The following is a 15,250-nucleotide window of genomic DNA, read 5'->3' as shown; positions in this document are numbered from 1 at the left end:
AAAGGCAACATGATAACACTCAGTCAAACACAACTTGTATGAACAGTTTGATTAAATTAAAACGTGATTAGAGACAGTGAAGGGGCACTGCGAACAGAGCAGGAAATATATTAATCCAGTGAAAGTCTCAGAGAAACCTTCAGAGTCTGAATCCAGAGCCTAAATCTTAAAACCAGACTCAGGACCTCTGACACAGTCTCAGACCAGGGGGTGTCCAGGAAGCTTAGAGGACACAAATGTTTCCTTTGTCCCATGAACACAGAGGTAAACCAAGCCAGGCTCAATACTCCCACCTCCCAACCCCCCAGAAGTGAACATGGTATTGAATGTTGGGGGGAGGCAGAATCCAGGTGTATTGTGAGCAGTGTGGGATCATACTCTGGCCCAATGTAGACCAGCCACAGGACACAAATCATAGGACTTTCTCTAAACCTGGACCTGGACTTTCTCTAACACACTAGCACAGAGGGCGTTATATTGAGAGAGTGAGAGAGACAGAGAGTCATAGAGGGAGAACTGAGTGAGAGAACCGGCACGGCACACTAGACCGGAGCGGGAACTACGCGGACCTGGACCGTGTCGGGGTCCCGGGAGATGAGGGACTTCCTGACCCGGTAAGTTTTTATTCCTCTGACTCTGAACCTCCGCTGTCCGACCAGGCAGGCTCTGATCGGACAGTCCGCCCAGAGCGCACCAAACGGCGGCCGCTCTCCCTCCGACAACGAGGAGACACGGAGCTGCTGTTGGTCTGTAGGTAACCAGAGTTTGGGTCGGTAAAAGGATCAGAGAGAGGGAGACGGACAGATTTAGGTTCAAGTGAAGCTGGTGAACATCAGGTTCACCACAGTAGACAGTCCTGACAGTCCTGATAGTCCTGGTGATGAAACCCTCCCCCATCTGGATTATTATCCAGCCTCAGTGGTTTCTGACTAAGTCTTATAATAGTTTCTGCTCTTGAGAATAAAATCCACCTCAATTAAATTGAATCAGGGTCATTCCCTGAATGGGAATGGGGGGGGGGGCAGTCGATGATCTGCTCTGTGAAGTTGTATCTGAAGCTCAGGTCACTCGGCTGATACTGGATCCTGCCCCATGTTCCAGGCAGCTTGAAACTTTAGTTTATCGGCATTAGATTTCAGGCTGCTGATTGGACCTGATTGTAACAGTAGTCCAGGTTGGGATGAGGTCGTCTGGAGTCATTACCTGGAGTCCAGTTTAAAGTCAGATGGGGCTTGAGGCCCAACCACAAACTGGAGATGTTTCAGGCTCTGATGGCACTCAGTTTGATGAGTTTCTGAAATGGATTGAGACTGATGAACTTGACCTTCCGGTGGTGATGTATCCAAGATGGCTGCTTAGGAGAAGCGGGCCGAGCCAACCTTGCTGATTTCCCCCTTATTTTATAAATTGAAATTGCAAAGGTACGTATACCACTGGCGTGATAGCCAAGTAATGTGCCAGCAATAAGCCACTATGTTACCTGTAACTCCCCTCAAAATCAACGTGGCAAGAACACCTAGGAGACTGCGGATGCAACCAAGATGGTGGAATCACCGCTGCTAGGCTCCACAGCCATAATGACCAAACTGCAAGGTATCAAGACTATCCTTGGGAACCTAGCTCGCGGTGAAAAGAGGAGTTGAAGCTGTGAATGAGACAGTGAAAAGTCTGGGCTGCAGAATCCAGAATATCGAAACTGGAGGACGAAGAGTATAAAAGGGCCCCAGCGGTGACTGACAAACAAAACGTTCACATCGCGGGTGTGAAAGAAGGAATGGAAGACTGGGATGGCTTTGGTCGATGGCCAAGGCTGCCATTTTAACGGCTGCAAGAAAGAAGAAGCAAGTTACCTGGAACAGCAGGAGGATTTTTTCTTGCAAAATTATGAACAGGAGATACAAGAGAACTGCAAAAAATACGAGGGGGTGAGACAAATTCTCTGAAAGCATAATGTGGAATATAGATATTGCTTTGCAATACCCAGCTACAATGACTTTCTCACTGGACAACTGGCGGCACGTGTTCTCGTGTGCAGCCGATGGCCCCGGGACATCCAGGGCTGCACCACCAATGAAAATACATTATGAAACAGCACTACTAGGATGAAGTTTGAACTGAACGTGAGCGGTCATTATTTAGGGATTAAATTAACCTCATGGATACTGGTTTAAATAAAAGTACTGGATGGAACAGGGAGCACCTACCAATGTGGAAAGACTTTATTTTCTGGACTGATGCTGATTTTTGAGCTGTTAAAGAGAGCAGAGTTTTTATTTTCCGGACTGAGGACAGTACTCTGATCTTCGGGTTGTCAATGAGAACAGAGATATTATTTATGGATGGACAACAAGCAATATTACAGATCATTGAACAACAACAAGTGTCATTCTTTGACTTATATGACACGAGGTCAGAGTTTCTGGTAAGCATAATTTCATTTAATTGGTTCAGGTACAGGATGTGTATACTGTATGTATGTAGACTTCCGAGGGCGTTGTGTTTTTCTTTTGTGGATATATGTTCTATGTTGGCTGTCTGGCTTGATTTGTATGTTGTTGCTTGACTGCAGACTCCTTTTTATTTTTGTTTGTTTGTAAAGAAAAAAGATAGACTGGACAGATACTGAACAAGGACACATTGTATGGTATTCTTACTTATGTAACTGTTATAATGTAACAGTTATTTCTTTGTAATTGTCTGACCCCCCCCCCCAAAAAAAAAAAAAAAAAAAAAAAAGAGGAACAGATGAACTGACCTAATTGTTACTGTTTTTTCAATCTGAACTTTCTGGTCTTCCATTAGATCCGGAGTGAAGGAGCACTCTGGGCTCTGTTGGTTTCACTGGGTCTCCTGAAGCAGATGAACTCTTCAGATTTCCAGGTTCTTGTTTGTGTTGAATTAAATGAGAGTTTGTTGTGTCACATAAAGAATGTATGAAGAAGTTGTGTTATTTGAATCAGAAAATTTGCTGATTTCTGCAACTCTTCCTGGAGGTCAGGTATTGTCAGTCAAGGTTTTACCTCTCACACACACACACACACACACACAGTTTTACTGTGTTCAGGTTAGCTGGTATTGTTCAGGCGTCTCATTTAAGATCCCATCACTTCGATTATCATCATTCATTGCAAGTCTCACAAATCTCCATCCAGTCTTTTCCACTCACCTGCCTCATTTATTATAATAAATAACAAAACATTTTATTTTTAGGTGCCTTGTAAAACATTCAAAGGCACTAAAGTTAAAAATGACAGCTGAATTAACATTAAAAACCAACGAACAGAAGAAACAGGAGGTAAACTGAGAAAAATGATCTAAGCTTTTGGGAAGGTGTCATGTTGTGAAGAGGTTTGGAGATGTACGACGGAGCAGAGCTGGTATGCATACAACATACTTTATTGTCCCCATGGGGAAATTTGTGCTGGACTAAATGCTGGGCTCATAAATGCCTCAGCAACCACGATGACAGTTACAAACAGCACAAAACAGTAAGGCGGTTCCACTCATCATTTACCAAGCATTTTGTCTGCACCTTCTACCTCCACCCCACCAGACTGGACTGTTCAGCCCCTCACTTCCTGACCCAAAGAAGTCCAAATCTTTACAGACCATTGACCAGAACCAGGTGTGAAGATTCGATCCAGAAGACCCTTCTGGGGAAGAAACTCATGCAGACAGGAAACTCCAAGGAGCAAAGACAGAGAAGATAAGAATTTTTTACCAGGTCGGAGGCAGGTCACACGCATTTTCATTGCTGTACAAATGACATCCAGCTGAAACTCTATCAGTGAAGCTTAATGAAGCTAATAAGCTACTCAGACATCCAACATGTCTTAAAGACATAAAGGTCTGGTTGATCTGGAACTTTTTACTTCCATATTCAGACAGAGCTGAAGTCTGATAATGTGATCACTCTGGATCTGGGTGACCTTGGTCTCCAGCTCCTCTGTTATGAATCTTTGGGTCGTTTTTGACAAACACAAGTTCTGTGTCCCTCCATAAAAGCAAGTTTTGAACCTGTTGTGAAGGTCAGACTGTCCCTAAACCTGGAACTGGACTTTCTCTAAACATGAACCTGGACCTGGTCCCTGATTCTGAAGAAATTTGAACTTCATCCTATCTAACAACTATCTCTCTGTGTGTGTGTGTGTGTGTGTGTGTGTGTGTGTTTGAGGTAGAAGCAGATGGCCTCTCTCACTCTGAGGTATAACGAGTATATGTAGAGGCTTGGTTTTACTGTTAGTATTTGGTGACTATAATGACTATCATAACGTCAGTCATGATAGTAGTGTGACGGGGTGGAGGTTTCGAACCCAAAAGCAAGATGGCTGAAGTACCAGCACATAATATTAGGTTTCCCAAGTTAGACATTAAACACAACTTTAAGGGCTTAACATGAAATGAAGTAAAAAGAAAATGAAGCCATAAAAAACCTTACAATTAACACCCACTCACCATGAAAGCCTTTGTCTCTGATTGGCTGGTGAAATAATCATTCAAAACTATTTTGCACCCTTTAAGCATCGTGATAACGTCGGAGCATGAATGAGAGCTTAGAGCTTGTAGAGGACAGAGAGACAGAAAGCAGTTTTTACAGTTTTTCCTGCCAACCAAGTATCGGAGGACGGAGATACTCAAAAGTCCCAGAGAAAACAAGCTCCGCAGGTCTTCAAAGACAAAAGGAATGCCAGTATCTAGTCAGCTGGAACCACCCAAGTAGAACACCGCGACAGAGCCAAGTCTGGAGTTACTGTGTTTTCTGTTTTCTGCGTTTCTTGGGCTTTTTTATGTCTTAATTTCAGACAGTAATTGGTAACCCTAACCCTAACCTGCAACACAGATCCCTTGCTCAGAATTGAACTTGGATAAATACACTGGAATACTTTCCACATTTCATTGTTGGCTGCAGACCACTCTGGTAATATTTTTTAAAAATGTGTATATTTTTTTAATATTTGTGTATTTTGTCGTAAACTTACATTTTTTAACTGCAGAGGTTGCTTATTCTAAAATGTTTAAAGTGAAGAAAGAATATGTAGCTCAAAGGTTACAAGCTCTGCGGGGGTCACACACCTACAGCCCTCACAGAATAAGACTAACTAAAAACCTTAAATCTATTGAAGTGTCACTTACAAGTCCTACAGCTACATTTAAAATGTATTAGATTACTGATAATGTAGACTTTCAGTCTAGTGAATGGTTATTCATTAAAAACGATGAACTGGAAGTTTATTTGTGCAGGAAATGTCATGCATTAACCAATAGAAAGTGGAGAAAAATCAGCCAATATTACAATAATGTGAAACAATTGTAAACAATGTGCACTTTTATATTCTTCGTAAAACTCCATTGGGAGCATTTGTCCTGCTGTTGATTTTCATCCATCCACTCAACAGGGCTTCTTATATCGCGTTGAGATGTGACAAAGTCAGGCTGTGTAAGCCAAGGCTGAATCAGCCTGATTAAACAAAGCCAGCTTGTGTTAGTGGAATGACCTATTGGGAGATGGTATTAGTTTCAGCCTGGCCTAAACCTGTGAGTAATGATGAGTTGATAAGGCAGGAGTGTCAGGTAGGTGAGAGTGGAATGGAGAGGACACCTAAAGAAAACTGAGTTACTAAGGTATGTCAGACTGGTGGAACAGGGCTGAGACAGGTGAGCGGAAACCATAGGCGAGAGAGTGATAAGATCTGGAACCAACCGTGAAAAAGACTAAACGGCGGTCATGGAGCAGCTCTTGTCCCTCAGTGAAGGACCATCTGTGTTGCTGTCAGATAGGCTGATAAATGGAGTGAGGGGTTTTTTTACTGCATCTTCTCTCCTCCTGCTCTCATTCTCTCTTTTTACCTACCCACCCCCACTCTAACCCTAACCCCCATCTCTCCCTCTATCACTCTATCTCTCTGAACCTAAGATGGCAGATGGCTCCGTCCCCCGAGTCTGCTTCTGTCCGAGGTTTCTGCCTCTTGAAGGAAGTTTTTCCCTCCTCTGTCCCCGAGGTTTTGCCCATGGAGGTATTAGCTGGGTCCGTAAATTATTCTATGAAGACTCTAGACCTAGGGTTTGGGTTGTTTAGTGCTTAGTGTGTTATGATTTGACGTTATATTAAAAAAAAGTTGGTTTGATTTGATCAGATCACGGCTGTTTGAAAATGTGGCTTCATTCATCAATGCTGTGGATCTGGATCTGAGTGCAGGATATGCAAGGTCGCATTCAAGGCTGTGTGTGTCCTCAGTGATCTGGGTTCATTGATCTGCATTTAGTTATTTGCACTCTGCCATGTTTGACTGATCAGGAGCTTCAGGGAGCTGACAGATGCCTATAATTCCTCTGCAGACAAAGCTGCAGGTAGGCGGCTCCATCTGCTCTGACATGCAGAGGTGAAAATGTCATTGTGAGCCTGCAAGCGATGGGGGGGTGAAGGATACAGGATGTAAGGAACAGGGCATAGGATTTAGGATGTAGGGTATAGGATACAGGATGAAGGGTTTAAAACCTTCAAACTGATTGGCGGAACAGCCGTTTCAGCTCATTTCCATACAAAATAAAAACTGACCTGGAGATTTAAATATTCTAACTGAACCACAGACTGCCTGCATACTAACAACACAGAACGCACACACTGACAAAAGTACATTCAGATATTTTCCAAGGAAACACAAATATGTGACATCAAGTCAGATGATGTCATGTCCCCACATGTCCTTTATGGGCTTTTATGGGTCCTCTAACATTATGGGAATGTTAACGAATAAATAAATCCTTGGCAGGTCTCGGACTGGTCCAGGTCTACACAAACATGCTGAAGCGTATTGGGTTGTGCTGCAAGAGGGAGGGTGGAGCTTTATCCAGGTTGGACTGTAAACCTGGACGTGATCTGAACCAAATTTGGAGTTTTTTTTTTTTTTTGGATCCTTCTGGCTTCATAGCTCTCAAATAGCACAAAGGCTGCTGGGAGCTCTCTCTGCATACTGTAGGTAATGATGTCACTGAGCTGGAATGATAATGATGGAGTGTGTGTGTGTGTCTTATCTGCAGGTGTATGATGAAGATTACCCGATGCCACTTCCTATGGATGTTGCTCATCCTCGTCCTTCTCTGCTTCATCTTCCAGACCTTTGTCAACAGGTGAGTCTAACCTGTGATGTGTCTGGGTGTGTCTGTTTGTGTATCTGTGTGTGTGTCTGATGGTATTCCTGTGTGTCAGTATGTTGGAGGTTGTGTCTTTGGGCATCAGGCCTCAGTAAAAACCACCAGGGGAAACTGTTGAGTCATTTGGATAAAATGTTGAATTTTTCCAGAGACATGGAGCCAGACAGAAGACGGGTTCCACCTGATCTGAGCTCTGTGGTTTCCTCCACCACCAGAAATCGTTTGAGCACAGACCGAGGGCTGGTCCACACCACCACAGCTGATGTCCACACCACCACAGCAGCCTGCCATCCACAGTCTCATATCGTTTTCCTCAAGACACATAAAACAGCCAGTAGCACCATCCTAAACATCCTGTACCGCTACGGCGAGAGCAGGAACTTGACATTTGCTCTCCCAGTCAACAAACATAGCCAGCTGTTTTACCCATCATTCTTTGTGTCACACTTTGTGGAGGGTGTCAGAAGCGGCAGTGTGAAGGAGTTCCACATCATGTGCAACCACATGAGGTTCAGAAAAGCTGAGGTGAGTTTTACCAGAAATGGTTTAGGGGTCAGAGGTAAGGATTAGAGGTTAGGAGTCAGAGCTATTTATTTTGGTTGATGTATGATATGTTGCTGTTGTCTCACAGCAACAGTCTTCTTGGTTTGAACCACAGGGGCATTTTCCAGCTAGTTGGTGACTCTCAGGGTTTGCGGTGGGTTGTTTGTCTGTTGGTCGACTGGTGAACCATCCATTGGGTTCACCCCAATGTCTGCTGGGTTTGGCTCCAGAGGTCCAACGGTGTAGAGAATGATGGTTCACAAGTGGCCCCTTGACTTTATTCTGTTTGGTTTCATAATGAAAACGCAATTTCTGTGAGACAGTTCTCTTCCTGTGTTACATCCTAGGTGGCTAAAGTGATGCCCGAGGACACCTTCTATTTCTCCATCATAAGACATCCTGTGACCATGATGGAGTCCATATTTATTTACTACAACAGCATCCAGGCCTTCTCCAAGACTCACAGCTTGGATGACTTCCTGGACAGCAGTTGGACAAACTACAACTCTTCAATGCCCAACAACCACTACGCTCACAACAACCTGGCCTTCGACTTTGGCTTTGATAACAATGTCACAGCTGATGCTGAAGACCTGGAGTACAAAGCCAGTAGGGCTGTTGCTGCAATAGAATGGGAGTTTCACCTCATTCTTATTTCTGAGTACTTTGACGAGTCCATGATCCTGCTTAAATACGTTCTCTGCTGGTCCCTGGAGGATGTGGTTTCCTTTAAGATCAACAGTCGCAGTAATAAAACTCGTCATCAAATTTCACCAAAGACTACAGAGAAGATCAAGCGGTGGAATGCTTTGGACTGGAGGATCTACCTGCACTTCAATGTCACCTTCTGGCACAAAGTGGACAGTTTGGTTGGTCGAGAGCAAATGAAGATTGAGGTGTCTAAGCTGAGGGAACTACGGGTTGAGCTAGCAAAAACCTGCCTAAAAGAGGGCAGAGCTGTTGACCCGTCTAAGGTGATAGACGCTGGGCTGAAGCCGTTCCAGTACGGAGCAGCTGTCATTGAGGGTTATAATCTGAAATCAGATTTAGAGACACAAACCAGAACGCAATGTCAAAGACTCATAACTCCAGAACTGCAGTACACGCAGCATCTGTACACCTTGCAGTTCCCCGCTCAACATTAACAGGTAAAAAGGATGGTTCCTCCACAGCGCCAACACTCAGACTAAACATGTGTGATGGCAGTGGTCAGGAATATGGGAGGCCGCTACTGACAAGGCATTTGACAAAATCACAAATCCCAAAACCCAAAAGGCCCCAGAGAGTCCAACACAAAGTTCAGGGCTTCATGCAGTTTCCCCCAAGCAGCTGATGATCTGAATGATGATGAAACCTTTTATCTTGGTTTCTAAAGCTGAACCAGTAATGAAGCTAACACTAAAGTGTTGCTGATGGTGGTGGAGGGGCACCGGGAAACAGTCCCTCCTTTATGAGGATTATGAAATTAGGTTATTATAGGATGTGTCTGATACTCTGTTCACCTGCTTCTGTCCAGAGGAAGGATGAAATCAGCATTTACCACTCTGAGGTCAGGGTTTTGGTCTCTGTGGAGGTTTTTGTCTTGTGTGGGTTTGAATTTGGAAGTTAAGGTCCTGTGGAGTTTTAGGTCTTTAGCAGGTTTTGGTCTCCATATTTGGACTCTTACGCTGTTGAGTGCTTCATTCAGATTATACATTCAATTTAATTCTATAAAATTTTCTTCATTTAAATGAAAATTTTGATCAGCTGATGAGAAAAGATAATTTTGAAATGTAATAATTTTAATTTTAATCATATCAATAATCAGATCTTAATAAATCTCAATGTCATGATGAAAATAATGTGTCCTGGACGCTGTTGTACACACTGTGATCTGACACTCTTTGTAGGCCTCATTTAATCTTTTTACTCTTCTGTCTCTTTGTGGTTCTTCTTATCTGTTTGTCCTGATCTGAAATTTCGTACTTTCAGTTGCAGCCCTGACAGTTTGAATGTATATCTGTCATAGAAACTTGTCTGAAACACAAAGAGATTTTGTGGGTCTTCTGAGGACAATCTGTTCTGAGATCAATGTTGTCGTCTCTGAATGGTGATGTCGTTGTCTGAGAGACTTGATTGGTCAGGGTACAGAGTTTTTATACTTAGTGAGCTCAGTCTCCAACATCCAGAGCAGGTTTGCCGTTCAGCACCAGTTACCATGGTGATATATCCCAGTAAGAAGTGATCTGCTTCCATTGGACTGACAACTCTGGATTTAACCTGAATTTACGTCACTAACTAAACTTGCTTCATTGTAAACCACCTATGTTGAGGTCCAGATTACCTCCAGGTCTAGCCTCAGTCCTTCACTTCAGTCCTGGTTGGGTTTTCTGAGATGTTCTTGAGAATCAGGTGTATCAGACTGACGTGATCTTGTTGACCCCCCACACCCAACTCCCAGTCTGCAGAAGTTCACATTTGTCACACACACACTTCAGACATTGTTGTAGGTGTAATTACAGCTCCAAACACCAGAGGACAAACCTCAGCCAGGAGTCAGAATCACTGCAACAACATCACCATCTAGTGGCTGAATCCAGTCCTGACACTGTAAGCTTCTTTATGTCCCAGCATGCATTTCAACACCATAAACACACAACCCATCCAATGTGTTCGTGTCCTGAGTGTCGTGTTTTCATTCTCTGCCATCATTCATAATTTTAATGCCTGTCCTAGTTTTATTATCACTCCCCCCCCCAAACAATTACCGTGTGTGTGTGTGTTTATACCATTACAGTGTCACATTAATAATTGTGATGTTATTTGTCCTTTCTCATTCTTCTGTGGCAATACTATGTTCTCATTGAGATGCTGCCGCTCTAAATGGCTGACAGTAACACAACAGCTTCACATAAAGGAAGTGCCAAACACACACAACCCAGTTAGAGCTGGAGCAGCTATCTGAGGGACAAAGACACTAATGAGAGTCGCATATCAGAGGTGACAGGTAGGGGTTGGGGGGCATACTGCTGCTGCTTTTACAGCAAGGACATTACGAGGAGGGGAGCCAACAAGACAAACACTAGGCCAATTAGAATGATGCAGGAGCATAGTAACCCGCTGAAAGATGACCTATGACCTTGTCTGTTAGTGGGGGTCAAACCAGAACTGTGACTTTAAGAGTCATGAAGTTTAACTTCACTCTATAAAAAGGACCCGTCTCTGACATCATACACAGGGCTGAAGCTTCTCCTCTGCCACCATCCTGTTAGTGTCTGACTCCACCCCACCTCATCTGAACATGGTGCTGAGACGTTAGCGCCTATTAGCATTTTAGCACAGCTTGATATCTGCTTGAAGGCTGATTAGCTAAACTAGCAGATACTGATATTAGCCAATTAGCCAGAACTATCCGATTAGAGAAGCAAACATTTATATTTATACAACACATAAACACACAATTATATGCTATTGATACATTGATCCAAATTCTCATTTGATTTGACCTGAACATTTTGTTAAATGACACAATCAGAATTCATGCAGTTTGTTCTTGGCTGATGGGGGTGGGGGGCGAGGGGGTTCTATTTCATGGGTTACGTAGCAGGCAGTGATGTGCTTGTTGCCATGGAAACTGACTGCTCAGTGACAGTTCAAGCCCCAGAATGCATCTAATTGAAATGTTGTTGTTTTTTGGTTTAACTTTAAAGTCAGGTAAGCAGAACTGATCCAGATTTGTTCCCACATGTTTGGAGTCACATGATCAGCTGCTACAGATAAGCAGTCCTTGTGTTTTAGGCCGCGTTCATCAGAAACAGGAAATCATCATAAAAACAGGTCAAATTAGATTAAAGACCAAACTGTAGGAAAGTCAGAAGATGAATGTGTGGTTGAGTCAGTGACATCTGAGATCAGTTCCAGCTCCAGTTCCGCCCCAGTGAGACCAACAGAGACCTGGTCTGTGATTCAGGACGTAAGTATATCACATAACTCCCTCCTCCCACTTCACACACTGTCTCTCTTAGGTGTCAGACTATAAACTGGCAGACCTGTGGAGGAGGCTCCTGCGGGTGGAGCTTGGGGGGGGGGTTAGTTTCCTTTGTGCATCACTGTATCTCGTCTTTTCCAGTTGACTGACTTTGTCTTCCAAATGAGATCATACATTCTCACTGGCACTTTATAATGTGTGTGGTGGGTTCATAATCACAAGACTGAAATGAACAGAAGAGACAGGAAGAACACACACACACACACTGAAGAGATATTTAACTCAACGGTTTCTGTGAGTGAGTGGAGTCTCAGTTTGTGTGTCAGGATGCTAACACTTGATGCTAGCATTAGGGGCTAAATTGGATGCTAATGCTAACACTTGACGCTAACATTGCACATGAAGCTGCAGCTGAAGCTGAAGTGTGTCCATCTCAGGATTGGTTCTGGTCCTGGCCTTCCTGATGAGTCTTTAGGTCACAGAACTGAAATAATCGAACTTGTGTCCCACTTCCATCTTCGTTTTTTTTTTTTTTCTGGAGCTGCTTTCTCTGTCTTTGTTTCCTGCAGTGTGTTTTCCCCCTCCCTCCTTTTGTCTCTTTGCCTTCATCCTCCCTCCACTTGCTTTGAAGGCCTCAGTGTAACTGGAGCCGAAGAGTTTGCAGCTTAACATTTCCTCAGGCAAAAATAGCCTCAAACTTCAGAGGAAAAAAACCAAAAGGGTTTCATCTCATCCTCCCACACTCTTTGCCTTCTCTTCACCATTTTGTGTGTGAAATTATTTTATCTTATATAATTTAGCAAAGAACCTGAAGCTCAGCTGATGAAGGAAGCATGAAGAAGAGCTATCACTTCTCCAATGCAACTGAAAGACAGCTGCAATGTCGTCATTTATTCATGAGCAGAGTTTAACCTCCATCCAACTTGTCATCTTTTATATTCTTAGCCACTCACCATCCTCATTTCCTTCTCTTCTTCTTCTCCCTCCAGCTCTTTACAAAATATTGATGTGCCGATTGTTGTTACATGTTGAAACAACTCACATCTTTCTTTCCATACCAAAGAGAAAGAGAATTCATGATTTCATCTTCAAAAGAAAGAGGAAGAGAAGAGGTAGACTGACGTCACAGACCGGGAAGCAGAAAAATATGGTGATGGTGGAATGATAACATCAAGCCAGGCCAGGGTAAGATCGGTTGTCTGTTCCCTTCCCTCCTTTGAGTAGCTGTCACATGATTTCCAGCGTGTTCCTGTCTGAGGTGACTCACCTGAACTTCCTGCTCCAGGTCAATTTGATGGATGGATGGATTGAGGTTTCATTCAAACACATAAACTAAGACCTGGACCAGAGATGACACCTGGAGCAGGTGACCACATACCAGCACAGGACCTCATCCAGAAAAAAAAGCTGCTTAAACGCTTATGTTTGGTCTGTATGGAGTTTACCCCCCCGCAACCAACGCTGAAAGGTTAATAACTGTGTCAGTCTACAGTCTAAAAGCCCTCTCTGTCTCGTTGTAGCTTCCTGTCCTGCTAACAGCACAATTGCACTTTGCTTGCATTGGAAAGGCCTCCTGGGAAAAACAGCCCCCCCCAGAGGACCTGTTCCCCAGTTTGCCCCGACCTTAGCATGCTGCTGAGAATAAATCAACTTGGACTGGTGTTCTCAGGAACACAAATGTACTCCTGTCTGTCCCACACAGACTCTTCATGTTCTTCATGTTAATGAATGTTTGGTTGATGTTCCATCTTTATGCTGTCTATGGCAGCCATTGATTATAGCAACTCACTCGAGAAAATATTCCCTTCTGGGACAATAAAGTTTACCATCTATCTATTTATCGCACTCACTCTCTCCTCCCCTCCAGCTCTTTATCATCAGTGAGTCTGTAGTTGTTGAACACCGGCTCCTAATCTGCAGTTCAGAGACATGAACATAAATCAGTCTAATGAAGTTGCTAATGATAGAGCTGCTGCTCAGGAACACTTTCAATTAGCCTCCTTTAAAAACAGCATGTTGTTGATCCTGCCTGCAAAGAAAGATGATAATGTATTTATTTGTTTGTTTGTTTATGTTCTGTTCTTCTTTTTAATGTATTTGTATAAATATGTATACATAACCCTCTGATAAGCTCTGATGGCCTCTGATGATCTCAATTGTCTTCCTGTCTTATCTCTGAACATTTGTTCATATGTTGTTATGACAACAGGCCACTCCCCCTGATCCATCACATGTCCCGTTCTGTGTGTTCTGTCAGAGGTAACTGTCCTTTAGTGTGCTGGAACTGCAGGATGTGTGAAGGATCAGATTGAACCGGGTCATTGTCCTCAGTCCTGCACCGTCCTTCTCCATTCACCTAAATTTTGTCTCTATCTGTCTGTGTGTGTGTTCTCTTACTGACTCTCTCACATCCACCCCCACCCCTCCCCATCCAACTTCTCCAGCTGCTGAATAAGACTCCAGGTTTTTATTGCAAAGATTGGAAAGTCTGTGTCTGCGGAAGAGTCCAGGTGTGAGACTTCTGTGTCTGTCCCCTTGTCCTCTTCCTGGATGTGGACTGCAGGACCTGTTTGTTTCCCACAATCCTCTGCTGTGAGCACTTGTGCACAGTGAAGACGGGGCCAAGCTTGTTAACCACAGGAGTACTGACAATCCAACCGACTTTCAGCTTCTATGTGAGCAGACCTGCCCTTTCCCGCCCCCTGTCCCATGTCCCCCATATCCTGCTCCCCATCCACTGTCCCCCAGTACCCCGTCCCCCATCCCCTGTCCCTCTGTTCCCCAGTCCCCTATCCCCTCTCCCCTCGTTCCCCTCGTTATTGTAGCCTGACCGGGGGCACTGCGTTCACTGGGCCCAGGCTGTGGATGTTTTGATCAAGTCAGAATGCTAACAGGATAACTATGAACATTTTAATAATCAGAATCATCATGGTTTAGCATGATAGCCTGCTGTTGATCTGATAATGCTGAAGAAGTCCACTGTGGTGCTTTCGTGACTGTGTGAACCAGGTTTGATGGAGACATAGCATACCTCTGTAGTTGATGATGTTTGTCACAGTTGACGAGTTTAATTTGGCTCCCTAAATGCAACACCAGCCATCAGTTATGGACGTGTTTGCCATAAACATTCAATGAGTACAAATGAGATTAAAGGAGACATCCCAGAATAATTGCAGTGGACCTGTACATATTGAATGATGGCGGCGATGCAGTAGAGAACTGAGACTGCATAGGCTTCAGGTTCTAAGCGAGATCTGAGAAGAAACATCGGTGGGGGGAGCAGCAGCTCAGACATGAAAGGCTGCAGCAGCAGCAGCTACTTCCAGCTCTGTTAGTGAACACTGAAAACACTCAGTCGTTTAATTTACTTGTAATTAAGACGGAGGAAATGAGGAGCAGCTGCTCCTGAGCTCCTCAGTGTCCTTGGACTCTCTGAGGGAGAGGACACATATTTAACCTTTATTAACAGAGGAACTGGACTGCTCATCACTCTGATGACATCACAGAGATGGTTTACTGGACCATACAAAGTCTGTATTCTGAGGGAATCACCATCAGTGCCTTGGAGGATGATGACAGGTTGGATTA

The 15,250-nt window shown here is 43.9% G+C and overlaps 1 protein-coding gene across 2 annotated transcripts; it reads left to right on the top strand.

The window, feature by feature from the left end:
- Positions 1–510: 510 nt before the first annotated feature.
- On the top strand, positions 511–10,314 carry LOC115053258 (galactose-3-O-sulfotransferase 2-like). 2 transcript variants are annotated; one of them, XM_029517838.1, is made up of 4 exons: positions 511–614; positions 7,039–7,128; positions 7,302–7,677; positions 8,043–10,314. In XM_029517838.1, exons 1-4 carry the CDS (start codon positions 595–597, stop codon positions 8,838–8,840), a joined length of 1,284 nt encoding a protein of 427 aa, XP_029373698.1. In that variant the 5' UTR covers positions 511–594; the 3' UTR covers positions 8,841–10,314. The 2 variants fall into 2 exon arrangements, with proteins under 2 accessions (XP_029373698.1, XP_029373699.1); XM_029517839.1 differs by lacking the exon at positions 511–614 and adding an exon at positions 4,600–4,918.
- Positions 10,315–15,250: the final 4,936 nt, after the last annotated feature.

The sequence above is a fragment of the Echeneis naucrates genome, chromosome 13 (genome assembly GCF_900963305.1).
Source record: "Echeneis naucrates chromosome 13, fEcheNa1.1, whole genome shotgun sequence".
NCBI lineage: Eukaryota > Metazoa > Chordata > Actinopteri > Carangiformes > Echeneidae > Echeneis > Echeneis naucrates.
Note: the sequence above shows the minus strand (reverse complement) of the source record. Positions and strands in the feature narration are given on the sequence as shown.